We start from the raw sequence: 27779 nt of genomic DNA, 5'->3' as shown, positions 1-27779 counted from the left end.
TATTCTATTTAATATTAGGGAAACATGTTAAAGTCTGCAAAAATGTATTGTGTGTGCACATGTGTAAGAGAGGGATGAATATTTGAGTTTGTTTGTTTGTGATCGCAAGCCAATGTAGGAGTGTGTGCGTGTATGTGTGTGTACATGCATGTGTGTGCATGGATGAGTGTGTGTGTGTGTCCAGCTCCCTAAAGACCGAAGGTGTGGCTTGCGTGCCATGACAGCACAGTGCGGAGCCAGAGGGTCTTCTCAGGGCTCCCAAGTGGCAGGCGTGAGTCAGGTGTTACACAGAAAAGGTCACAGGGCAATGTGGAGCAGAACTGCTCTCACATATCACACCAACCAGGTGATGAAGGGAGACCGTAACCTTGGTCAGCATCAGACTTAGGGGGCTCTCACACTAAACTATTTTTTTCTTGAGAAAGAAAGTGAGAGAGAGTGTGAGGGTGTACCGGAGGGGTGTGCAGTGCCTCTTCAAATAAGATCACACACATACATACACACAAAGACACACACTCCTTACACACACACAAAGACACACGCACACAAAGACACACTCTCCTGACACACACACACACACACACACACACACACACACAAAGACAGACACAAAGACACAAAGACACACACAAAGGCACACTCTCCTTACACACACGCACAAAGACACACTCTCCTTTTACTGTACGTGAAAAACAAAGCACTGACCTCTTTCCCCACCTCATCTCCATGACATAATTGCCTATCTTTTATTGATGCCCTCCCTCTGGCAATCCCTCGCTTTTCCCCTTCTTTCTTGTCCTCTCTTCCAATCTGTCTGTATCCCCCACTGGAGCAGGGGAGGGGAGAAAGAGGGAGTGTTGTTGTATTTGTCTATGCACTCATTTATTGAACACGTCCTCTGAAAAGACACAGATGACAAGTTCCCATTTGCTACACTTTCCAACATGACACAGTAAGACACTCTTGTTTTCCTTCAAATACTCAAGGCACCTCTTCAGCTTCATCTCTAGCGGTAGCCTTCTATTTGTGTAGCTGCTTCTACCATATGCTCAATGAAAGTCCCTTTATATGCACATGCATGCGTATGGGTTCTCGTAGGCGTACTTACCCCAGCTGTTACTGCACAAGTAGAGATATACCACCCACCATTTATTTTGCATCAGTGAATTCCCCCATTGACGTCATAACAGTACTTTACTTTGCATCAGTGGATTTTCCCCCTACAACATAGCAGTACTTCACTCCAGCTAGGCTGTCTTATGTCTTCATTAGAATGGATCCAATGATAAGCTAGGGTGATACAACAGTAGATGGTGAAACTGGTTGACAGGATGTACCTGCTCTCTCAGTAATGAACCAGGTTCCCTCTAGAATAGGATGCTAATTGCTAATAAGAGCTAGATTGACTGGTGGGGCGAGTGTGGAAGGCATGTGTCTCGGGCTCACACGGCGCTGTAAGTCAGTGATAGACATATTGTGCCGACAATGTGAAAGACTAGTGTGTGTGTGTGCATACGTATGTGTTACTGTAGCTGATGAAGAGTGTGGTGTGAAATGTGTCTGTCTCTGTCTGTAATATGTATATACTTTGCCAGCGTTTCAGCTTGTGTGAACATGTACATTGTCTTATCTAATCCCATGTAACTCTTCATCCCTCTCTCTCTCTCTCTCTCTCTCTCTCTCTCTCTCTCTCTCTCTCTCTCTCTTCTCTGTCTCTCTCTCGCTCTCTCTCTCTGTCTCTCTCTCTGTCTCGCTCTCTGTCTCTCTCTCTGTCTATCTCTCTCGCTCTCTATCCCTCTCACTCTCTCTCTCGCGCTCTCTTTCTCGCTCGCTCTCGCTCTCTCTCTGTCTATCTCTCGCGCTCTCTCTCGCTCTCTCTCTCTGTCTGTCTCTCTCTCTGTCTATCTCTCGCGCTCTCTCGCGCTCTCTTTCTTTCTCTCTCTCCAGATTATTGCATATCAGCCATATGGGCTATCAGTAGACTGGTGGGCATACGGAGTGCTGCTCTACGAAATGTTGGCAGGACAGGTGAGCGTGCCCCCCACCTCTCAATATACACACACACACACACACACACACACACACACAAGCAAACAGACACACGTGCAAATCCTTCAGGTTTCTACATAAAGACACGGTTGGATCACCTTCACACTGACCTTACAGTAATCCAGTGTCATAATTACGAAAAGCACACACACACACACACACTGTCGTCACCCATCTGCCCCCCCTCTCCTGGGACATGGCCCCATTTTGGACAGCTCTCAAATACAGTACCAGTCAAAAGTTTGGACACATCTACTCATTCAAGGGTTTTTCTTTATTTTCTACATTGTAGAATAATAGTGAAGACATCAAAACTATGAAATAACACATATGGAATCATGTAGTAACCAAAAAATATTTTATATTTGAGATTCTTCAAATAGCCACCCTTGATGACAGCTTTGCACACTCTTGGCATTCTCTCAACCAGCTTCACCTGGAATGCTTTTCCAACAGTCTTGAAGGAGTTCCCACATATGCTGAGCACTTGTTGGCTGCTTTTCCTTCACTCTGCCGTCCGACTCATCCCAAACCATCTCAATTGGGTTGAGGTCAGGGGATTGTGGAGGCCAGGTCATCTGATGCTGCACTCCATCAATCTCCTTCTTGGTAAAATAGCCCTTACACAGCCTGGAGGTGTGTTGGGTCATTGTCCTGTTGAAAAACAAATGATAGTCCCACTAAGCCCAAACCAGATGGGATGGCGTATCGCTGTAGAATGCTGTGGTAGCCATGCTGGTTAAGTGTGCCTTGAATTCTAAATAAATCACGGACAGTGTCACCAGCAAAGCATCCCCACACCATAACACCTCGTTTCTCTTTGCTTATTTGAGCTGTTCTTGACATAATATGGACTTGGTCTTTTACCAAATAGGGCTATCTTCTGTATACCCCACCCCCTACCTTGTCACAACACAACTGATTGGCTCAAATACATTAAGAAGGAAAGAAATTCCACAAATTAACTTTTAAGAAGGCACACCTGTGAATTGAAATGCATTCCAGGTGACTACCTCATGAAGCTGGTTGAGAGAATGCCAAGAGTGTGCAAAGCTGTCATCAAGGCAAAGGGTGGCTATTTGAAGAATCTCAAATATAAAATATATTTTGATTTGTTTAACACTTCTTTGGTTACTACATGATTCCATATGTGTTATTTCATAGTTTTGATGTCTTCACTATTATTCTACAATGTAGAAAATAGTAAAAATAAAGAAAAACCCTTGAATGAGTAGGTGTGTCCAAACCTTTGACTGGTAGTGTATATTGTGAATTGTAATTGGTAACATATCATACGAAATGGAGTGTATCGGATTTACGTACAGAATTATACAAAATGCTCTGAGACTAGGTTGTTATTCTGTGCCCTTAACCCTTTACACTTGTGGGAATTGGTCTATATGGATAGGGCTAAATTGTAATGTTTCTTACAGAAGAAATATGAAAAGCATATGCATAACCATGGTAGCAATTGAAAGGGAACAGTTTGGAGATTATGGGAAAATTATTAGACCAAAGGTGAGGACACAACAGTTCACCTGACACAAGACTGAATCCAAACATTACACTGTTGATTTTATGTGCAGTTTATGTTTACTGTACTTTTGGATGCATATGTTGATAACAAAATCTGAAAAATGCTCTGGATACATTCAGTAACATGATAAGACTATCCCTGGAAAGTCTGGGGTAGGTGCAACATAAGACAAAACAATTCCAAGGGTTTGAGTGAGAGGACTAACTGGTGTCTCCAAGGGGCCACACACCTCTCCAAAGTGTGCACAGTTCCTAAGTAATTTCAATGCACTTTTATGACTCAAAGAAGAGTCTTCAACTATTTGGTCCGCATAGAAAGCGGTCATGAGTGCATTCAGGTGCGTGTGACGCGGTGAATTTTCTTCACAATAGACAAACATAGGCTCATTCTGTTCAGAATAACCCAGGGTTTGACGCCATGTCATCTTGTAACTGTACATCAAACATTATACGTTGACACCGTATATGACATGAGTATAATTGATATGGAAATGTGAAGTGCACATTTTAACTCAAGCATGTTTGACTTGCTTGTATGATATCAAAGCGGTATATTTCACTCACACAACAAAACATTGCAAACGCTGTTCAATTAGCGGGAGGGATGGGGGCAACTTCTTGTCGCGCACGGTGCTCAAGTTCAGAACAGCTGTCAGTCAAAACCTATACAGTGCTGTGAAGTGCAGAGCCAGAGCTCTGACGTCATGTATAGCATGTTACTGTACATCCACTGCCATTCCAATTTAGCCACTTATCACTCAAAAAGTGATAAGTTGACTGGCTAAGCGGCTACGCTAACGGATACTCTGGGTTTGCGTCCCAAATGGTATCCTATTCCCTATATAGTACACTACTTTTGACCAGAGCCCTATGGGGCACCATTTGAGATGCAGCCAGGGCTAACTCCTTGCTGCCGTGTTCAGTAGGTGTGATGGGTTTGTTTACTCCCTGTGTGTTTGGGGCTCCAGTGGCCAGGAGCCTCATCCCGTCCCGTTCACTGGGCAGAAACAGACTGCGATGAATGAGCAGCAGCCCAGCCATCCACTGAGGGAAGTCCCTGGGGCAGGAAATGTTGTTAGCAACTTTGGGTTTTATACCCTTTCACAGTACACACTCACAGGCCGAAAGGAGTTCATTTGGCTTATATGACCTCAGGATGGGCGGAGTGTGTGGGTGGGAGGGAGGTGTGTTTATGTGTGTGTGTGTTTCCCTCTCAAGAGAGTGTTCAGTGCAGTGTACTGTATATCAGATAAAGAGAGCAGAAAGCAGCTATCTCTTGCCAAAGGGTTTAGTCTAGTGGAAATGAAAAATAATACATTTATGAAGTGTCACAATGCACACATTATGGTTAGTAATGATCGAGGTGGAGGGAGAAAATAGCTGGACCATCTAGTCCATTTGCCTCCCAGCTGGCAATGTTTGTCTGGAACTTGTTTCTACAGTCTAGACCTCTTTCGTTGATTTTTATCTTCCGTTTCGTTGCTTTTTCATTTTTATTTATTTCTCTCTGTCTCTCTCTCGACAAGCCACTATAACAACCCTTATTTGGTTGTATTACTGGACTGAGAAAGGGTAGAATATACACACATCCAATGGCTTTGAGCAGATGCTTTGGTACCCAAGTGTAAATGTTCATCACCAAAGAAAATACTTCCAAGTGTGTTTTTATGACAATATTTGGAACTTTAGGACATCGAAGGGTTAACCTGGTAGTTGAAGGTTAGTTCATGTTTATTCTGGTTTTGGACCGATAATGCCTATGGCAACAACCTTTTGACTTCATTTTCCCCCACAATACTATTTTCAAATAGGCTTGGAATCCCCTCGATACAAAAATGTAAACTTTCAAGCTAGTGTCGGACACAATCACCACAGCACACTTTGTCAAATTGTGTTTTTCAAAGCAAATGTTTCCCTTTTTCTGCCAAGCTGTTTTAAGCAGTCCTGTGAGGCCAGCTCTTCTGGCTATTTGTGTAGCTAGCATGACATTTCTAATTGTCTTTGTCCTCCTAAAATACTATTAAAGCTGGCTTTTTATACACTTGACATCTGCATTGCACACTGCTGAGTTGCGAACTGGGCCCTGTTTAGCAATGACCCCTGAAAAATAGCTATGACATTAAGATACTAGATAGATTATCATCAATTTACCAGTTTGAATAAAGGTGAATTACTGATAAGATATACAGATGTACTACACATTCTGTTAACATTTACATGATATTGTCAACATATTTACAACATGTATATAACATTCTCAACCTATTTACAACATGTATATAACATTCTCAACCTATTTACAACATGTATATAACATTCTCAACCTATTTACAACATGTATATAACATTCTCAACCTATTTACAACATGTATATAACATTCTCAACATATTTACAACATGTATACAACATTGGCAACATATTTACAACATGCATATAACGTTCTATATAATGTGTTGTTCCCCAGCCCCCATTTGATGGTGAGGACGAGGACGAGCTCTTCCAGTCCATCATGGAGCACAACGTGTCGTACCCCAAGCAAATGTCCAAAGAGGCCGTGTCCATCTGCAAAGGGGTGAGTACGACCTTTGACCCAAAGAACCCTTAGCCCCTATCATAAAAATAGAATTACTAGAACGGAAATTCCCATTGAAGTCAATATAAGCCTTCACATCCTGTCCCACAACCTGGTGGTAGAGAGAGAGAGAGAGAGGGTGGGAGAGAGAGAGAGAGAGAGAGAGAGAGAGAGAGAGAGAGAGAGAGAGAGAGAGAGAGAGGGAGAGAGAGAGAGAGAGAGAGAGAGAGAGAGAGAGAGAGAGAGAGAGAGAGAGAGAGAGAGAGAGAGGGAGAGAGAGAGAGAGAGAGAGAGAGAGAGAGAGAGAGAGAGAGAGAGAGGCTGGTGGGTGGGTGGGGGAGAGAGAGAGAGAGAGAGGGTGGGTGGGTGGGAGAGCGAGAGAGGGTGGGAGAGCGAGAGGGTGGGTGGGTGGGTGGGTGGGAGAGAGAGAGAGGGTGGGTGGGAGAGAGAGAGGTGGGTGGGAGAGAGAGTGAGGGTGGGTGGGTGGGAGAGAGAGGGTAGGAGAGAGAGGGAGAGAGGGTGGGAGAGAGAGGGTGGGTGGGTGGGAAAGAGCGAGCGAGAGGGTGGGTGGGAGAGAGAGGGTGGGTGGGAGAGAGAGGGTGGGTGGGAGAGAGAGGGTGGGTGGGAGAGAGAGAGAGTGAGGGTGGGTGGGTGGGAGAGAGAGGGTAGGAGAGAGTAGGAAAGAGAGAGACGGGGCGGTAGAGAGAGAGAGGGTGGGAAAGAGAGGGTGGGAGAGAGAGAGAGGGGTGGGAGAGAGAGAGGGAGGGTGGGAGAGAGAGAGGGAGGGAGAGAGAGGGTGGGAGAGAGAGAGAGAGAGAGGGTGTTAGAGAGAGAGAGAGAGAGAGGGTGGTAGAGAGAGAGAGAGAGAGAGAGAGCAGGCGGGAGAGAGTAGGAAAGAGAGAGATGGGGTAGAGAGAGAGGGAAAGATGGCTCAGAAGGGGAGAAAGGGGTTGGAAAGGGGAGAAGGCAGTTGTTTTGTTGCTGAGAATTGTCCTGCACTACAGGAAATGCAAACGTGTAGTGTATTCAAGGTTTAAAAAAGCTTCTAAAGTTTGTAATTTCCACTTTATCAAATCAAATCAAATTTTATTGGTCACATGCGCCGAATACAACAGGTGCAGACATTACAGTGAAATGCTTACTTACAGCCCTTAACCAACAGTGCATTTATTTTTAACAAAAAAAGTAAAAATAAAACAACAACAAAAAAAGTGTTGAGAAAAAAGAGCAGAAGTAAAATAAAATAACAGTAGGGAGGCTATATATACAGGGGGGTACCGGTGCAGAGTCAATGTGCGGGGGCACCGGCTAGTTGAGGTAGTTGAAGTAATATGTACATGTGGGTAGAGTTAAAGTGACTATGGACCTAGACTTGGCACTCCGGTCTTTTGGACCTAGACTTGGCACTCCGGTACCGCTTGCCGTGCGGTAGCAGAGAGAACAGTCTATGACTAGGGTGGCTGGAGTCTTTGACAATTTTGAGGGCCTTCCTCTGACACCGCCTGGTATAGAGGTCCTGTATGGCAGTTGCCATACCAGGCGGTGATGCAACCAGTCAGGATGCTCTCGATGGTGCAGCTGTAGAATTTTTTTAGGATCTGAGGACCCATGCCAAATCTTTTCAGTCTCCTGAGGGGGAATAGGCTTTGTCGTGCCCTCTTCACGACTGTCTTGGTGTGTTTGGACCATGATAGTTCGTTGGTGATGTGGACAAAATGTCAGACTTGATTTACATTTTACATTTTAGTCATTTAGCAGACGTTCTTATCCAGAGCGACTTACAGGAGCAATTAGGGTTAAGTGCCTTGCTCAAGGGTAGAGCATGTTGTTCATCAAAGGTAGCATCAAGTTGGTAGAGCATGGCGCTTGCAACGTCAGGGTTGTGGGTTCGTTTCCCACAGGGGGCCAGTATGAAAAATGTATGCACTCACTAACTGTAAGTCGCTCTGGATAAGAGCGTCTGCTATAATGACTAAAATGTAAGGGCACATCGACAGATTTTTCACCTAGTCGGCTCGGGGATTAGAACCAGCGACCTTTCGGTTACTGGCACAACGCTCTTAACCACTAAGCTACCTGCCGCCCCCTAAGCTACCTGCCACCCCCTAAGCTACCTGCCGCCCTAACGAAACATGTATCAACCCTTACTAAATAATAATAATCTGCATAATAATTCTAATTTCCTGTTGTTACAGGATTATTTTCCTGCTGTAGCAAACTGGCTCAAATTTAGATTCTACATCTGTAGTATTTAGGTTGCAGCAAAAATGTCCTACAACATTTTATCACAAATCCCTCTGTCTATCCCAAATGACACCCTATTCCCTTTGTAGTGCACTCCTTTTGACCAGGGCCCATAGTGGTTAAAAGTAGTGCGCTAATAGGTTGTGTCCCATATCGGACCCTATCTCTCTGTCGGTGTAAGAGAGTGAGGTCTCTCCATTGTTTCTGAAGATGGGGGATTTGCTTTGATCCAATGCTCTGCCTTTGTGGACGGGCCATCCTCTAAGGCTCGTGTGAATTAAAGGGCTCGGGGAGGTGTCTGTGCGTCTGTGTGTGCATGTGTGTGTGTGTTCTAGCAAGGAGATAACACTGAGAACCTGGTCATGATCCCTTAGCTCACCAGCCATAGACAGACACAGACAGACTGATTCTCAGGCCGCTTTTGGGCCACAAGTTTACATTTTGACGGTGAAGTCAAGCAAAGCAGACTGGGTTCTGTTTGCAGCATACAAAGGTTCCCTTTTCACTTTCGTAACGTATAGGGGAACACCAGGATCTGTGAACACAACCCTGACAATTACTTTTTCCTTTTCCCCAGCTGTGACGCACACACGTGTCTAAATCACAATTGTGTGGCTGCCACAGACAGACGACAGGTATAGATTGGGACTGGCTGGTATTTTAGGCCTTGTTACATTGCCCAGCATGCTTTGCTGTCACCACCACTCTTCGGGCCCCACCGCTGTGTCACTGCAATTTTGGGAGGGAGGGAGGGAGGGAGGGAGAGAGGGAGAGAGGGAGAGAGGGAGAGAGGGAGAGAGGGAGAGAGGGAGGGAGGGAGGGAGGGGGAGAGAGGGAGGGAGGGAGGGAGGGAGAGAGGGAGAGAGGGAGAGAGGGAGAGAGGGAGAGAGGGAGGGAGGGAGGGAGGGAGGGAGGGAGGGAGGGAGGGAGGGAGGGAGAGAGAGAGGGAGGGAGAGAGGGAGGGAGAGAGGGAGGGAGAGAGAGAGAGAGGGAGGGAGAGAGGGAGGGAGAGAGGGAGAGAGGGAGAGAGGGAGAGATTTTCTCAGCTTTTCTCATTACTCTCCCTAGCCTCTTCACACCAGCTAGGATTACTCACTCACACACACATTAAAAGACTCAACTCAAATTCCCTTCAAAAGACTGTGATATTATGACGAATGGGAGAGAATATCAGACCTGTGTTCTGCGACTGGGTTCAGGAGTTGGAGACAAAAGTGGAGAGAATTACAGAGAGAGTCATGGTTTGGTGAGTGAGTGTTGGGCTAGAGGCCTGAGCAAATGTAGCTTAAGGTTTATGGAGTTAGATAAGTATTTGGATTTGTTTTAGTCCCCCATCCTACGCTATCCTACAGTATATGCCACTATACCCAGATGCTATGTTGCTGCATCCAAACTGAGTTTCAAACTAAAAATAAATTGCAATGGATATCACTCTTCCTCCCACGACAGAGACTCTGGTCAAAAGTAGTGCACTACATAGGGAATAGGGTGCCATTTTGGACGAAGTAATGAATATTCTTTCCCTCTTTGCATCTCAATGACAACAAATTATTATGTTTTTCTGTTAAGATAGTGGAGTACTGTACCTGCCAGGCTGGCTATGCAACCAATGTCACCCCCTGCTGATGTAACATACGCCCACTGACAGACACACACTCCTAATGAGCATTATGTTCCAATGTGAGTGGGCAACTTTCTAATAGGGCTATCTAAGTCCACGCACGCTGTTGGGAAACTTGAAGAAAGAAAGAAAGAGAGGGAGGGACGAGAGCTAGAATTCGTGTTCGACTAGGAAAGTACACTGCTGTAAAATATATACATTTGTTCTAACTCTATGGCCGTTCCTTCCTTATCCTTCCCAGCTGATGACCAAACACCCGTCGAAGCGCCTGGGCTGCGGCTCCGAGGGAGAGAGGGACATCCAGGAGCACGCCTTCTTCAGACGCATCGACTGGGAACGCCTCCAGAACCGCGAGATCCAGCCCCCCTTCAAGCCCAAAGGGGTGAGTCACACACACACACACATCTATACACAAAACCTACCCATGTCTGATGAGGTGAAAAAAAATCACATTGTACAAGTTGTTATTCGGTGTAGTTCTTTATACCACGTCGTTAATGCAAAATGATTGAAATGGTGGTGCAATCCTAGCTTTGTGTTCTTTCAATGGCACAGTGTGTCACATCCTGTCTTCATTGGTATGTTTGGCCCGTTGTCATACACAGTGGACATATACTCCACTGAGGAGTGTGTGTGTCCTATTTGGTTGCTTACTATCTGATGTTATCTCAGTTTCTCAGTAACAACACCCACACACACATTTGAATGAACACAGCCACATACACACAAACACACATACACCTGCGAATGTCCGGCGGCGGTCTGTCACCATTGTAGTGCCCAGGCAGACTCCCACCTGCTCTGTTGTCAGATCAGATTGGGCTGCATCTGAATGGTGTCTGTTTGGCAACACTCACAGGTTACAGTCCAGTCCGGTCCAGCACCATTTGTTTATCATGGCAAAGCCCCAGCGGCTATGGTCTATCAGTCGTCACACTGAACAAAAGGAAACCTTTCCTAACGACAAAGCCTCGGCTACAATACAATAAAATAATACTACTCATTTTATTCACATATATACCACATATATTCCTCATTCACACTCATTATGTTTTCATATTGTATGTATACAGTACCAGTCAAAAGTTTGGACACACCTACTCATTCAAGGGTTTTTCTTTATTTTTACTATTTTCTACATTGTAGAATAATAGGGAAGACATCAAAACTATGAAATAGCACATTTGGAATCATGTAATAACCAAAAAAGTGTTTAACAAATCAAAATATGTTTTAGATTTTAGATTCTTCAAAGTAGACACCCTTTGCCTTGATGACAGCTTTGCACACTCTTGGCATTTCTCTCAACCAGCTTCATGAGGAATGCTTTTCCAACAGTCTTGAAGGACTGAATATCTTGAAGTTCCCACATATGCTTTTCCTTCACTCTGTGGTCCAACTCATCCCAAACCATCTCAATTGGGTTGAGGTCAGGTGATTTCCACCGGTCTAATGTCCATTGCTCGTGTTTCTTGGCCCAAGCAAGTCTCTTCTTATTATTGGTGTCCTTTAGTAGTGGTTTCTTTGCAGGAATTCGACCATGAAGGCCTGATTCACACAGTCTCCTCTGAACAGTTGATGTTGAGATGTGTCTGTTACTTGAACTCTGTAAAGCATTTATTTGGGCTGCAATCTGAGGTGCAGTTAACTCTAATGAACCTATCCTCTGCAGCAGAGGTAACTCTGGGTCTTCCATTCCTGTGGCAGTCCTCATGAGAGCCAGTTTCATCATAGCACTTGATGGTTTTTGCGACTGCACTTGAAGAAACTTTCAAAGTTCTTGAAATGTTCTGTATTGACTGACCTTCATGTCTTAAAGTAATGATGGACTGTCATTTCTCTTTGCTTATTTGAGCTATTCTTGCCATGATATGGACTTGGTCTTTTACCAAATAGGGCTATCTTCTGTATACCACCCCTACCTTGTCACAACACAACTGATTGTCTCAAATGCATTAAGAAGGAAAGAAATTCAACAAATTAACTTTTAACAAGGCACACCTGTTAATTGAAATGCATTCCAGGTGACTACCTCATGAAACTGGTTGAGAGAATGCCAAGAGTGTGCAAAGCTGTCATCAAGGCAAAGGGTGGCTACTTTGAAGAATCTCCAATATAAAATATATTTTGATTTGTTTCAAGACTTTTTTGGTTACTACATGATTCCATATGTGTTATTTCATAGTTTTGATGTCTTTACTATTATTCTACAATGTAAAAAATTGTAAAAATAAAGAAAATCCTTGAATGAGTAGTTGTGTCCAAACTTTTGACTGGTACTGTATATTTGTATATATTTCAAGCAGTACTACTATGTAAGTACACATCCAGTATGTGCTTAGGTCTCCCAGCAATGAGAATATTCCCCAGAGACAAACATGCACAGTTGACTTTCAAATGTGTAATTACAAAACAGTAGTTAGATAGTGGAACAACAGTGTGTGTAATAACATCAGTAGTTACGCATGTGGAATAACCTTCAAGTTAATGTGTACTTACACATTCCTTGTTCCAGTTGTGGAATAACTGATACCGCAACAGCCCTATTACCATGTAATTACATAGTAAACCTATGGAACTACTATGTTAACAGTTATTAATGTGTTAGTTACATCGTAATAGGGGCAACTTAATATAAAGTTTTACCCAAACATCAAACTGATGCAACTACACTGTAACCGTGGATGCGTCCCAAATGGCACCCTATTCCTTACATAGTGCTCTATATAGGGGATAGGGTGCCATTTGGGATGCAGCGTGTTTAGTGGACAGGCCACATTTCTGCAGCAATGCAGCAGACTAATTAACTCATGACCAACCATCAAACCCTTTCATAGCCATCTGTCCTAGCTTTGGTCCAGGGCATTACGTCCCTTCTTCAACGCCCTGAATCTTTCCATTCGTCCAGATGCAAGGAGTGGAAGAAGGCTCAGCCACACATAACACCCTGGACCAGAGCCAAACCATGATAGAATGCAGCTTCTCATTGCCCCCCTTTAAACACAGCCAAAACAACCCTGTAAGACATGTTTAATGACTTTCACCATGGCAATGGAAGGCATTGGCAATGCATAATTAACAGAATATCCATGCATTATGAATGTGTATCTTTAACATGAGCGGCCTCGCTGTGTTTTTGAATCTCTGTGTGTACGCACACACACACACACACACACACAGACAAACACACACACACACACACACACACACACACACACACAGACAAACACACACACACTTTATTATGAAAGTGAAGTAGGTGAAAGGGAGGAAGTAGGTCATTCAGTGTGCATGTTCAGGTGTGTGTGTGTGTGTCTTCATTGTCTATCAATGCAGCTCACTTCTGTTTCAAACCCCAAGGTCTCCAGTGCTTCTCACAAGGTGAGTACTGGCCTCCCACTGTCCCTGTAGTCTCACGCTGGATTCGATTTGTGTGTGCGAGTGGACTCAAGTATGAGTGTGTGTGTGTGTGTTTGAATGCAGGTGTGTGGATGAAAGGCAAGAGACAAGATGAAAAGAGAAGGATAGATGGAAAATAAAAAAAGATACATGGAGAGACCATTGTGTGTATGTGCACGGTTGCTTGCTTGCTTGCGTGCGTGGATGCGTGCATAACATGCTTTTGCTATATTGTCTTTGTGTGTGGTTGTGTGATAGAGAACAATAAACCTCTACCCCTGACCTATAATAACCATCATCCATCTCCATCCAACTCCACACAGGCACCACTAGGAGTCTATTACGACCAAATGGCTGTGATTAGATCCATCCTTACACCTTCATCCATCCCTCCATCCATCCATCCCTCCCTCCATCCCCCTCTGACCTGACCCTGTCTCTCTAATCCTCTTCTCCTTTCATCCTCTCCTCCTCTTCAGTCCTCTCCTCCTCAATCACACTTCATGCCTGTTCTGACAGCGGAGAGATTGCCATTTAATAGCCAGGTACAGCGAGACCCAGATTATAAACACTAGAGGATTTATCCATCTATCAGAAACAGAGCAGGACAGATAGAATGCAGGGGAGAAGAACAAGAACACCTGCTACAGTAGTTATTTATAGATATAGCTTAGATAGACTCATACAGTGCATTTTAGAATAAGGCTGTAACGTAACAAAATGTGGAAAAAGTCAAGGGGTCTGAATACTTTCCGAATGCACTGTATTTAGTGAACCACTTGATATGTTTTTTAAGTTTGTAGAGATGGAAGTGGGTCAAAGTGGCAGGATATGAGACTTGCTGATTTAATAATGATGGAATCACTGTGGTTAGGGAGCTTACTGTAAAACTTCAATTAATAGCCTGGGCATTTATTTGCTTAAATCACTGAACACAACAGGCGCTTATTGGAGACAAACTTCTATTTGAGCCAGGCGTCTATTTCCTTAATGTGCACAGCATTTGCTCATTTGCATAGTTAATTGTTTAATTCCAGCATTCACTTCCAACATTTTAATCAATTTCTTCATTTCCTGCACAAATGTGTTATCATTTACACACTGTGTCATGTTTCTTTTGTCTTAGCATGCCTCAAAAAATAGAGAACTTTTCCTTGACCGAATAATTATTCTCGTATTGACTGTGCATTTCCGGCAGTTCTTCCTTTCACCACTAGAGGGCGAGCAGGTGATTTCTAGGGGGTTGTACTGCCGAAGTTGTTGACTGTTTTTGTGCTTGCCAGTAAGCTTGCCGTTCTCAACTGTTAGCAGTCAATGGTTAGCAGTTTCTTACTGGCGATAAAAACAGGATTAACATATTTTTTTAGAGTCATTACTGAATTATTTAATGTAACATATCAAACAATAAAGCTCGTAAATAATTATTGGTAATTCATGGTAACCTTGAAAATAATTAATTTACACCCAGCATTTATTTAAAACAGGCGTTTATTTGCTTAAATAAACACATCAAAATACTGTATGTACAAACACACCAATCTACATTTTGGACTGGCTATGAGTCATAGTAGCTTTGAGGTAGATAAAGGCAGGGAGTCGTGTGATTTGATACAGCATGTCCAACTGCCCCGTCATGTGTATGTTTTAGTGGTGGTGATTTTCTGTGTTCTTTTTGGATTTTCCCTTCAGATTCATGTGAGAAAGAAACATAATAGTATTATCTGATTACTAAAGAACAACTAGGATATTACTATAGACAAACTGATTTTAAAGGATGGATGAAACAAGAGGTATCAGCAGTTCACAAGGATACAACAGGTATATTTTGGTGTTATAACTGTAGTATTTTAAGTGTTGTTGACCAAAGATACAATACCTTCAAAAAGGATTCAAACCACTTTACCTTTTCCACATTTTGTTGTGTTGTAGCATGAATTTAAAATGGATTACATTTTGATTTTTGTCACTGGCCTACACACAATACCCCATAATGTCAAAGTGGAATTATGTTTTTCAACATTTTTACTAAATAATTAAAAATGAAAAGCTGAAATGTCTTGTGTCAATAGATATTCAACCCCTTTGTTATGGAAAGCCTAAATAAGTTCTGGAGTAAAAATGTGATTAACAAGTCACGTAATAAGTTGCATGGACTCACTCTCTGTGCAATAATAGTGTTTAACATAATTTTTTTATGACCTAATCTCTGTACCCCACACATTTAATTATCTGTAAGGTCCCTCAGTCGAGCAGTGATTTTCAAACACAGATTCAACCATAAGGACAAGGGAGGTTTTCCAATGCCTCGCAAAGAAGGGCACCGATTGGTAGATGGGTAAAAATAAAAGTAGACATTAAATATCCCTTTGAGCATGGTAAAGTTATTAATTACACTTTGGATGGTGTATCAATACACCCAGTCACTACAAAGATACAGGTGTCCTTTCTAACTCAGTTGCCGAAGAGGAAGGAAACTGCTCAGGCATTTCACCATGAGGCCAATGGTGACTTTAAAACAGTTACATGTGATGGGAGTAAACTGAGGATGGATCAACAACATTGTAGTTACTCCACAATACTAACATAATTGACAGAGTGAAAAGAAGGAAGCCTGTACAGAAAAAAAATATTCCACAAGATGCATCCTGTTTGCAACAAGGCACTAAAGTAATACTGCAAAAAATGTGGCAAAGCAATTGACTTTTTGTCCTGACTACAAAGTGTTATGTTTGGGGCAAATCCAATACAACACATTACCGAATACCACTCTCCATATTTTCAAGCATAGTGATAGCTGCATCATGTTATGGGTATGCTTGCAATCGTTAAGTCTGGGGAGTTTTTCAGGATAAAAGAAAGGGAATGGAGCTAAGCACAGGCAAAATCCTAGAGGAAAACGTGGTTCAGTGTGCTTTCCACCAGACACTGGGAGATGAATTCACCTTTCAGCAGGACAATAACTGAAAACAAAAGGCCAAATCTACACTGGATTTGCTTACCAAGAAGACCGTGAATGTTCCTGAGTGGCCGAATTACAGTTTTGACTTAAATCGGCTTGAAAATCTATGACAAGACCTAAAAATGGTTGTCTAGCTACGATCAACAACCGATTTGACAGAGCTTGAAGAATTTTGAAAATAATAAAGGGCAAATGTTGCACAATCCAGATGTGGAAAGCTCTTAGAGACTTACCCAGAAAGACACACAGCTGTATTCGCTGACAAAGATGCTTCTACAATGTATTGACTCAGGGGTGTGAATACTTATGCAAATGAGATATCTCTGTATATCATTTCCAATACATTTGCCCAAACTTTTAAAACATGTTTTCACTTTGTCATTATGAGGTTAAAATGGGTAAAAAAAATTGTTAAAATGGGTTAAAAAACAGCAATTTAATCCATTTTGAATTCAGGCTGTAACACAACACACTGTGGAATAAGTCAAGGGGTATGAATACTTTCTGAAGGCACTGTATACTAGTAAGAAGATGATCAAAACAACAGTGAGATGCTGAGGTTGTTCTATAGAGAGAGAGAGAGAGAGAGAGAGAGAGAGAGAGAGAGAGAGAGAGAGAGAGAGAGAGAGAGAGAGAGAGAGAGAGAGAGAGAGAGAGAGAGAGAGAGAGAGAGAGAGAGAGAGAGAGAGAGAGAGAGAGAGAGAGAGAGAGAGAGAGAGAGAGAGAGAGGAGAGAGAGAGAGAGAGAGAGAGAGAGAAAGAGAGAGAGAGAGAGAGAGAGAGAGAGAGAGAGAGAGAGAGAGAGAGAGAGAGAGAGAGAGAGAGAGAATTCCTCAGCAAGACATTTCATAGAAACAGACATAGCCATTTATCATACTAAATAGCTGAGAGTTCCTTTAATATGCTTGAGTGCAAGTGGGTTTGTGTGTGTGTGTATGTATGTGACAGAGAGAGAGACAGAGACAGAGAGAGAGAGACCCAAAGTAGGTCAAACAGCAGTTTACGAGCAATGCCATCTGTCATTAAGAGTAGCACAACGTAACGTGTACAATGAGATACATTGTAATAAACATGAAACACAACAAAACTAAGCTATACAGCAGGTTGGAGTCAATTCCATTGGAGTTGACATTCAGTCAATTCAGGAAGTAAACTGAAATTTAAATTCCAAAATGTTCTTATAGAGAATTCGAATTGTACTTGACTTCCTGAATTCATTGAATTGAAGTGGAATTGACTAGAGTACATTTGCATATGGGGGCTAGGTCGATACATTTGCAAATGGGGGTTAGGTCGAACCATTTGCAAATGGGGGTTAAGTTGAAACATTTGCATATGTGGTCTCAGAGACAAAAGGGGGAGGATAAAAAAGAGGAGAGGGGGTGAGAAGAAAAGGGGTTGGGCAGAAATGTATGGGGTATGCTGTTGTTTTGGGCATCATTTGCTACATTTGGTACAAAATACCATAAACCTCATCTGTCAGCGTGAATTAATCTGTGGCTTTTCTTCAACAATGTGTATTATAAGGAGATCTGTGCTCTTTTGCGCCACGAAAATGTCGCCATATCAGTATGTGCTTTCTCTCTCCTATGTTGATGTGTGTTGTTGCTGTCTTTCCTCTTCTCTGTCCTACTGCGTCTTGACACAGAGTGACAGTGGGTGGCTGGGAGCCAGTGTCACCTGTCTGTCAGTGTAGGAGTCATGGAGGACACAGGAGTACAGTTGGAGGCCCCAGGCCCACTGAACACACACATAGACACACAGACATACACCACACAACTGTGAATATAGGAATATAGGACAACAGGACATTTCTACTTTGAATAGACACACACCACCACCACCAACGTGCCGTGGGCCTACCACACCAACTCAATCAATGGAGGTTTTCCAACCACAATGGAACACACACACAGCTGTACAACAATGTAGACCTCCATAGGGAATCCATAGTGAATTCCACTTTGGAGAAAGGACTTCCACACCCAGATCCAGTCTTTCCATGTCAAAAAAAGACCCCTTTCACACTATCATGCCAACCCAAACATTACCGTGCTGGCTCGGATTTGTACCTTTTACATTGTCCTTTCCAGCATGGTTCCAGTAACTATGTTGAGTGTATTTCTGAGGTTTCCTAATCAGTGCTTGATGTAGATTTCGAGTCAATATATCACCAATCTTCCCCTATCTACAAGTGTGGCCAATGGCATTGCACGTTATTGACATGTCAATTCAACTAACCAATCTGAATACATAAACATCCAAATAAATATTTCTGCAGTAGCAAGAGGAAGCATAACCAACCCTGTTACAGGTGTGTAACGAGGCCAGCACAGTACAGCTTGCATCTGCTTGGCTCTGCTTAGTGATGTGAACCAACCCATATCCTTTTCCCATGTCGGCTTACGTTACAGAGAGAGATATAGAGAGGGAGGGATATTCCCTGCCAGGTCTCTGGGGAGGTTTAATGCCCATTAAGTAGGACAAACACACACAGTGTAGGTGGAATAGCTGATGAGGACAGAGCAAGAAGAAGAGGAGGTGCAGCAGGGTTTCTGATGTAAACACAGAACCACACAGTGAAGTTAGGGAATAAGTCCTTAATTCCCCAGTCCCCACTGTCTGTGCTCTCTGTAATGACCCTATGAACTTTGGTGTCTTATTATAGATTTACCATAGATTTGCCAGACTGTCATTTTATATGTTGACTGAATCCTTAGTAAAGTAATGGTCCTAAAGCGTTTTGAGCTGTTATCTATTTGAATTTACCCAATTACCCAAGGTACTGGCGACAATCCTTAGACTCTTAAGACCCAACCCAAGAGGGAATCACTGCAACCTACCAGTAGCCTTCAAAATAAACCACCATTTTGGGGAAGATTGCCATTGAAAATAAGTGTTCCAAACTCTACAGGCCTTTCCGGTCACCACTGTTAGAAGGCACATTGTGTCATGAAGTGGAATTGAGGCCTTCACAAGTTCAATCCACAGTGCCAGGCGCTTTAAAGGGTGTCAGAAGTGTGAAGCGACTGATTGACAGCACTGATACCATCTTCCTACAATGTGCTGCTTGGCATTTTTGGTGTTGGCGGCCATTTTGTGCCATTTGCATCCCAGTCGCCCTAATGTTCTTCAGTAAATCCGTAGGGCTAGAGCAGCTGCTCTTATTCAGATGTATTGACATACTGTCATGTAACAATCATGAAAGATGGATGCAAAATATGTAAGCAGACCAGTCACTCTGGATAAGGGCATCTGCTAAATGACTCAAATGTAAAGTGTAAATGGATTTCTCTGACCATTTTGCATTCAAGTTTACAAAACATACACAACACAATTGAAATAAGACGACTGACTGCTAGCTTGACGCCATTGAGAACTATGTCATACATACATACAAATCAATCACATACTGTATGTTTTCTTGGACTATCATCTTGTAGATGACAGAAATTAGATGTACACCCATGCTCCCAGAGCGTTCACGTAGTTGACCTTGGCTCGTTCGCTTTGAAATGCTAATCCAACCACCCTCGCCTGATACGTCTCCATGCTATTGAATATGTTTGGATAATCCTGTCTTCAAGTTGTGATGATAGCGGCTCCACATTTCTCACGTTCAATAGCAGAGGTTTGCTCTGCTCTTGTCAACACGCCAATTAACTCATTGACAACCCCGCTGTACTTCGATTGGCGACGTTGCTATTTTGATTCAAGTGAACTTTTTGTTTGTCGCAACGCAATCAGCTTTGACAGTGGAGGTCAGATGTAACATAAAACCTCAATATACAGTGGGGTCCGAAATTATTGACACCCTTGATAAAGATGAGCAATAAGGACTGTATAAAATAAATAATTCAACTACTGAGCTATATTGAATGCAAAACAAAAATGGAAATTATATTATTTTATACTGATACAATTGCTCAGAGAAAAATATTTTGTTTCACAAGTAATACATTTTTTTCAAAACGGTAGGTGTAAAAATTATCGACCCCCCCCTAAAGATTCTTAGAAATAAAGTAATCAAAAGTGTAGTGTTTCGTCCCTAGCACGCAATGACTACATCAATCTTGTGATTCAACAAACTTGTTGGATGCATTTGCAGTTCGTTTTGTTTGTGTTTCAGATTATTTTGTGCCCAATAGAAATGAATGGTAAATAATGTATTGTGTCATTTTGGAGGCAATTTTGGAGTCACTTTTATTATAAATAAGAATATAATATGTTTCTAAACACTTCTACATGAATGTAGATGTTACCATGATGACGGATAATCCTGAATGGATAGTGAATAATGATGAATGAGAAAGTTACAGAGGGTCAAAGATCATACCCCCAAGACACGCTAACCTCTCACCTTTACAATAACAGGGGAGGTTAGCATGTCTTGGGGGTATGATCTTTGACCGTTTGTACTTTTGACCGTTTGTGAGCTTACATTATAGCTCAGTATTTGAATTATTTATTTTATACAGTCGTTCTTACTCATCTTTATTTTACATTTATATTTTAGTCATTTAGCAGACTCTCTTATCCAGAACAACTTACAGTAATAAGTGCATACATTTTCATACTGGTCCCCTGTGGGAATCGAACCCTACCAACTGAGCCACACTTTATCAAGGGTGTCAATAATTTTGGACCCCACTGTACATCCAAACAACACGAGGAGCTCGACCAAAACAGGTTACTAGGTCAGAAGCGACAGACGTGTTTGACTGTAGAGGTCCTGACATCATCTCCCTCAATTCCCCCTGCGACTCTTTCCAGAGTCTTGTTTGTACAGTACGGATTGCTGTTTCACAGCTGCGCGCCAACGTTACTTTTTAAACCATTGGATTCAATTGCATTAAAAACATTAGAATCCAGGTGACTGGGGTTTCCTCCTAAATTGCACCCTATTCCCTCTAAAGAGCACTACTTTAGGGCCCATAGGGCTCTGGTCAAAAGTAGTGCACTATAAAGGGAATAGGATGTAATTTGGGACTCATGCTGGGATGTAGAGCAGGTCATGTGATGTTAGCGTGGGAAGAGGAGGGGGAGAATAGGAATAGAAAGTGAAATGTTCTCTTTCCCCCCGCTCTCTTTTAGCAGACCAGACGACGGATGTGGAGGGATATCTAATCAAGCCCAGTTTCACATTTGCACATGTATTTCTTACCCTTGTGTGTTCCGTATGTTACGGTTGCAGTGCGAAGCCACAAACTAAAGCCACCTACGCCTCTCATTTTAACACCTCTCTTTCTTTCTCTCTTTCTATCCCTCTCTCGCAGTGCGGCAAAGGGGCGGAGAACTTCGACAAGTTCTTCACGCGCACCCAGCCCCAGCTCACGCCGTCCGACCAGCTGGTCATTGCCAACATCGACCAGGCCGACTTCTCGGGCTTCTCCTTCATCAACCCCCAGTTCGTGCACCCCTCCTTGGTCTCCCTGCACACCGTATGAGGAGGAGGGGGGACCACGGACCCCCCTTCCTACCTCCGCTACCTACCTAGCACTAACCCTCCACCAACTGTAGTCTCTTCAAGCCAAACTCCCAACCACCAAACTCCCCAACTACCAAACTGGCCCAACTCTACAACAGCAACATGGACCCTGATGTCGACCGCCATTTTGAGTCCCTCTATCAATGTATCAATGATGTGAGTCCTCTATGAATTGGACTTGGGGCTCTGAGTGAGAGGAGTTGGTGAGTGGAAGTGCTGTGTGTTAATGGTGAAGGGGAGGATGAAGGTTTGGGGAAGGAGGTGTATGTAGGGATGATATACTTTCCCACCCACCCATTGTGTTTGTATTCAAATGGGCACTTATATGAAATCAACACCTATTGAAATGAATCATGATAGATATTGAGATGACCGACCTGTTGTTTTGAATGTGTGGGGACAAAATCCATGAAACTATGCCAGTTTTTTTTTACTGATTCTAGAGCGAAGGGTTAACTTCTTGTTAAACCCTGTACTGGCTATACTAGTCTCCATGGAAACCCAAGGCAACTACAAACGTAATCTCTTGTTTTGAGCTATTGGGTCAGAGTTAGAGCCAAATATGAGGTCAGTACAGGGAGACTATGTTTACAGTTTTACCTTGTGTTGGTGAGATTTTATTTCAATATGCGTCAAATAATACACACCCAGTACGAATATCATGACACACTAACAATAACACGCACATACAGATGTAGGATCTTAATTCGATCACCCTATTGCAGGAGAACTTACCTGCATTGCAAACTAAAACATGTAATGTATTTGAGGTTTAAAAAGGCTCCGGAAGTTTGTAATTTCCACTTAGAAATTTCAGACTTAATTTTCCCTTACAAAAAAATGTATCAACCCCACATAATAATTCACATTTCCTGTTGCCGCAGAATTATTTTCCTGCTGTAGCAAACTGGCTCAAATTAAGATAATTCATCTGTACACACACATTACATTTACACAGGGATATCTTGAACCTTGAACTACAGGTTGTATGGTTATCTTGTCATTAGGTTTACAACCGTGAGTGGACATTCAGACAGAACGCAGTAGAAGTTGTGGTTAGACGAAGTAGGCAGTGCTACAGTCACATCTTCTTTAAACACCTACACAAGAATCATAGGTTAACACAAGTATGAAGGTGGTCTATCCAAAACCAGATCGTGATCAAGTAACACTACTTTTACTATCCTTCTGTCCCAACTTGACTGTTGTCACTCTGTTTGCCCACTTATCAAAAAGGCTCTCAATGGCCATGATTCTCTTTAATGTGAAGAAGTCCTTCAAAGTTAAGTTCCTGAAGGAAATTTCTTGAGCATTTAGGAAGGAAATTACCTAAAACTCAGTTTCGATGTTTGTTTGAGGGGTAGCGACTAAATTAAATTGATGTTGAGTTATCGTTTGCTTACTGTATGAACCATGCAATATTATATTGCATGCTTATACCCTTATACATAGATATAACACCATTCTAACAATGTTGACTAGAGTATCACATTATTAAAACGATTAGTTCCCTTTTCTGCTTTTATGTGATGTCATGCATTCCCCCCATTAGTTCTAATTAATATTTTAATGTAACACATACCAGTGTATTAACTCTTTTGTAAATATTCATGAGTTATTTAAAAACGTACACTATCTCGCAGTTTTTATACCAACAACTGAATGTGATTTTATTACGTTAGATAGGTTAACATATTTCTATGTAAAAAAAAGTACCCCAAAATATCAACTTTGTAACAATTAGGTGACAGAGTCTTTAATAGAGTCGGTCGGGATTAGCAAACCGAGAGAAACATCTGGTCGACTTTTACAGATAATATCAAACGTTTTCCGTTTGCTCTAGTCTCCATCGCACATATCCGATGTTCTTGAATGCGATCGCTGAGTGAGTTGACTGAATGTGTGCCTGGCTCTTGGTTTGTCGTTTTTTGGCGTTCCCTCCTGTATCTGCATGTTGTTGGTAAGGATAAAAAAATACGTAATGATGATATAAATTCTGCATGATACTCAGTACCAGTAACCAGGCTCCTGGTCGGACAGCAAGGAGTCTCCGCCCAAACACAGATCCAGGATCAGCTGAACCTATCCTAATCCTAGCCATTCACAATTAGGAGGCTATGGGAAAAACTGACTCCCGATCTGCGGTTAGGCTCTGTGCTAGACCAGCGGGACCACTTGCTCTCTAGTGTCTCAATGAAGGGCTTTTGTTTCTTCTTATCGTTACTGTTGTTGTTTGTTCATACAAAAAAAGTACAATTTACATCATTTTTGTTGTTGTCGTTTTTTGTTTGGTTATAGATTCTGCTCAAGTAATTCAGGATAATTTTTGCGGAATTACCACCATAGCAATTCATATCTTAACATCTAACTGTTGATAGATTTATACAATTCCCTCGACTTTTGCTCCTCTGAACCTTTTCCTAACCTTGTACCTGTGCCAAACCTGAAACAGCCTAGAACCCGACAATAGCACCGTTGCACTAGCTGTAGTCATACCAATGATGTGTCATTACCGAAGTCTTGTCAATACCAAAATCTTGTCAATACCGATGTGTTGTCAATAACACATGTTTTTTTCAATACCGATGACTCGTCAATACAGATGTCTCTTCCTGGTAGACTCTTAGTGGTTAGTCTAAGAGATTGTGCCAACGCCACATTTCACATCGTCTGTCTGACCCACGTGCTTCTTGCTAAAATTAGGTAGCCAAAGGAATGCTAATTCATGTAATGTCGACATGGTTCTGATGCCAGTCAATCCGGCAGTCGTTTCTTGTACTTTTTTATGTCACATTAGTAGCCTACACCTCTGTGTGAGTTTACCTTTGTGCTTTATAGCCAGACAGCAGTATGACCTTTCGGCAATACCATGCCTGCTTACACCTTACCTTACCTCCCTGTGCCTAGCAGTCAGAGTGTGTGTTTACATGTGCGTGTGAGAGAGAGAAGGAAGGAAAGAATAAATGGGTGGTTGATGAGTGATTGGGTGAATAAATGAGTTAGTGTGTGGATGAGTGAATAATTGATCAGTGAACAACCCCGTTCGTCATCCTATTGGCCTGTTAAACCCCCTGTCTGCTTTCCATCCTTCCATTCCTCCCCCCTTTCTCAGTGCCTGGGCAATCGATCCATTCTCTTATTGACAAAGCCCTCATCCCTTCTCCATCAAGATCCAATCAGTTCAAGAAAGCAGTTTTGTCTGAGGAACTCACCACTACAGGTTGACACCAACTTGCCATTCTTACCCCTTCCCATCCTCCCAAAACTCACTGGGGAAAGAATTGGCCAAATGTGTTCTTTTTCCCCTTCGTTTACATCCTGCGTTATATTTTCCTTTTGGGGGGGGGGGGCGTCTGAATCTACTGACACTGCATTTAGATAAAACGGTCATCTTCAATGTTAGGTTTATGTTCTAGTTTGGTTTGTGTACTTTTAAGTGATGTTGGCTCTACTTGTATATCTCTATCTTATTAAATAATGATTTGTGTTTTGGTGATGCTCTTTCCTTTGTGCTGCGTCTCATTCGTTTTGGTACAAAGAGGTCAAATTGGACCGGTGTGTTTTCATTATCGTGTGGAGCACAGGATCAACAATGTGCAGATTTGCCTTATCTCCTACGGTGTCCGTCCCAAATGGCACCCTATTCCCTATATATTGCACAACTTTTGTTCATAGGCCCTGGTCAAAAGTAGTGCACTATATAGTGAATAGGGTACCATTTGAGACACAGTCTCTAACCTCTCCCCCATTTTCTGTTGATTCATGTCCAAACCAAGCGCTTCTTCTTCTGTCCCTGTACATAATGATTTAGATATCTACATAGACCTGTAAAAGAAAGAATATATTGTATTTTGCAAATGGTGTACGTTCGTTCTCCCCAAAACCCTTTGAAAGCGAGTCTGAGCTACTTATCTTGTAATCAATAGTGTCATTTGTACCTACTGTATGATAATGCAAATAAAGAAGTAAAATAATGGCTATTCGGAAGCTGCTGTCTTTTTTTACTTAAACAGAAACTCAACTCATCAAAATCCACCATTGTAAAAGCTCCATTCCTGGCAATGACATTACTCTATGTAAAGATATTGGGTAACACTTTATGGTCCATAATAAACCATTCATAAGGCATTTACAAACAGTTTGCACACCATTTATTAATCATTACTCCCACATTTGTAAATGTTAGTAAGTTTGTTATTCACACATGTGTATATATATATATCTATATATACATATATACTGTATATATATATATATATATATATATATATATATATATATATATATATATATATATATATATATATACACACACAGTGGGGAGAACAAGTATTTGATACACTGCCGATTTTGCAGGTTTTCCTACTTACAAAGCATGTAGAGGTCTGTAATTTTTAACATAGGTACACTTCAACTGTGAGAGACGGAGACAAAAATCCAGAAAATCACATTGTATGATTGTAAAGTAATTAATTTGCATTTTATTGCATGACAAGTATTTGATCACCTACCAACCAGTAAGAATTCCGGCTCTTACAAACCTGTTAGTTTTTCTTTAAGAAGCCCTCCTGTTCTCCACTCATTACCTGTATTAACTGCACCTGTTTGAACTCGTTACCTGTATAAAAGACACCTGTCCACACACTCAATCAAACAGACTCCAACCTCTCCACAATGGCCAAGACCAGAGAGCTGTGTAAGGACATCAGGGATAAAATTGTAGACCTGCACAAGGCTGGGATGGGCTACAGGACAATAGGCAAGCAGCTTGGTGAGAAGGCAACAACTGTTGGCGCAATTATTAGAAAATGGAAGAAGTTCAAGATGACGGTCAATCACCCTCGGTCTGGGGCTCCATGCAAGATCTCACCTCGTGGGGCATCAATGATCATAAGGAAGGTGAGGGATCAGCCCAGAACTACACAGCAGGACCTGGTCAATGACCTGAAGAGAGCTGGGACCACAGTCTCAAAGAAAACCATTAGTAACACACTACGCCGTCATGGATTAAAATCCTGCAGCGCACGCAAGGTCCCCCTGCTCAAGCCAGCGCATGTCCAGGCCCGTCTGAAGTTTGCCAATGACCATCTGGATGATCCAGAGGAGGAATGGGAGAAGGTCATGTGGTCTGATGAGACAAAAATAGAGCTTTTTGGTCTAAACTCCACTCGCCGTGTTTGGAGGAAGAAGAAGGATGAGTACAACCCCAAGAACACCATCCCAACCGTGAAGCATGGAGGTGGAAACATCATTCTTTGGGGATGCTTTTCTGCTAAGGGGACAGGTCGACTGCACCGTATTGAGGGGAGGATGGATGGGGCCATGTATCGTGAGATCTTGGCCAACAACTTCCTTCCCTCAGTAAGAGGATTGAAGATGGGTCGTGGCTGGGTCTTCCAGCATGACAACGACCCGAAACACACAGCCAGGGCAACTAAGGAGTGGCTCCGTAAGAAGCATCTCAAGGTCCTGGAGTGGCCTAGCCAGTCTCCCGACCTGAACCCAATAGAAAATCTTTGGAGGGAGCTGAAAGTCCGTATTGCCCAGCGACAGCCCCGAAACCTGAAGGATCTGGAGAAGGTCTGTATGGAGGAGTGGGCCAAAATCCATGCTGCAGTGTGTGCAAACCTGGTCAAGACATACAAGAAACGTATGATCTCTGTAATTGCAAACAAAGGTTTCTGTACCAAATATTAAGTTCTGCTTTTCTGATGTCATGCAATAAAATGCAAATTAATTACTTAAAAATCACACAATGTGATTTTCTGGATTTTTGTTTTAGATTCCGTCTCTCACAGTTGAAGTGTACCTATGATAAAAATTACAGACCTCTATATGCTTTGTAAGTAGGAAAACCTGCAAAATCGGCAGTGTATCAAATACTTGTTCTCCCCACTGTGTATATATATAT

The 27779-nt window shown here is 42.4% G+C and overlaps 1 protein-coding gene across 2 annotated transcripts in view; it reads left to right on the top strand.

Annotated features, from left to right (window-relative positions):
• The window catches only part of LOC123483290 (protein kinase C alpha type-like), a 201436-nt gene extending 178732 nt beyond the window's left edge, over positions 1 to 22704 (top strand). For both annotated transcript variants that reach the window (XM_045212955.1, XM_045212956.1), the window contains 4 exons: positions 1948 to 2028; positions 6051 to 6158; positions 10265 to 10405; positions 21657 to 22704. In XM_045212955.1, coding sequence (XP_045068890.1) covers positions 1948 to 2028; positions 6051 to 6158; positions 10265 to 10405; positions 21657 to 21827 — 501 coding nt within the window. In that variant the 3' untranslated portion in view covers positions 21828 to 22704. The remainder of the gene's footprint in view (positions 1 to 1947; positions 2029 to 6050; positions 6159 to 10264; positions 10406 to 21656) is intronic.
• The last annotated feature ends 5075 nt before the right edge of the window (positions 22705 to 27779 follow it).

This window comes from Coregonus clupeaformis, unplaced genomic scaffold, assembly GCF_020615455.1.
Source record: "Coregonus clupeaformis isolate EN_2021a unplaced genomic scaffold, ASM2061545v1 scaf0066, whole genome shotgun sequence".
Taxonomy (NCBI): domain Eukaryota; kingdom Metazoa; phylum Chordata; class Actinopteri; order Salmoniformes; family Salmonidae; genus Coregonus; species Coregonus clupeaformis.
This window is presented reverse-complemented; position numbering and strand designations above follow the sequence as displayed.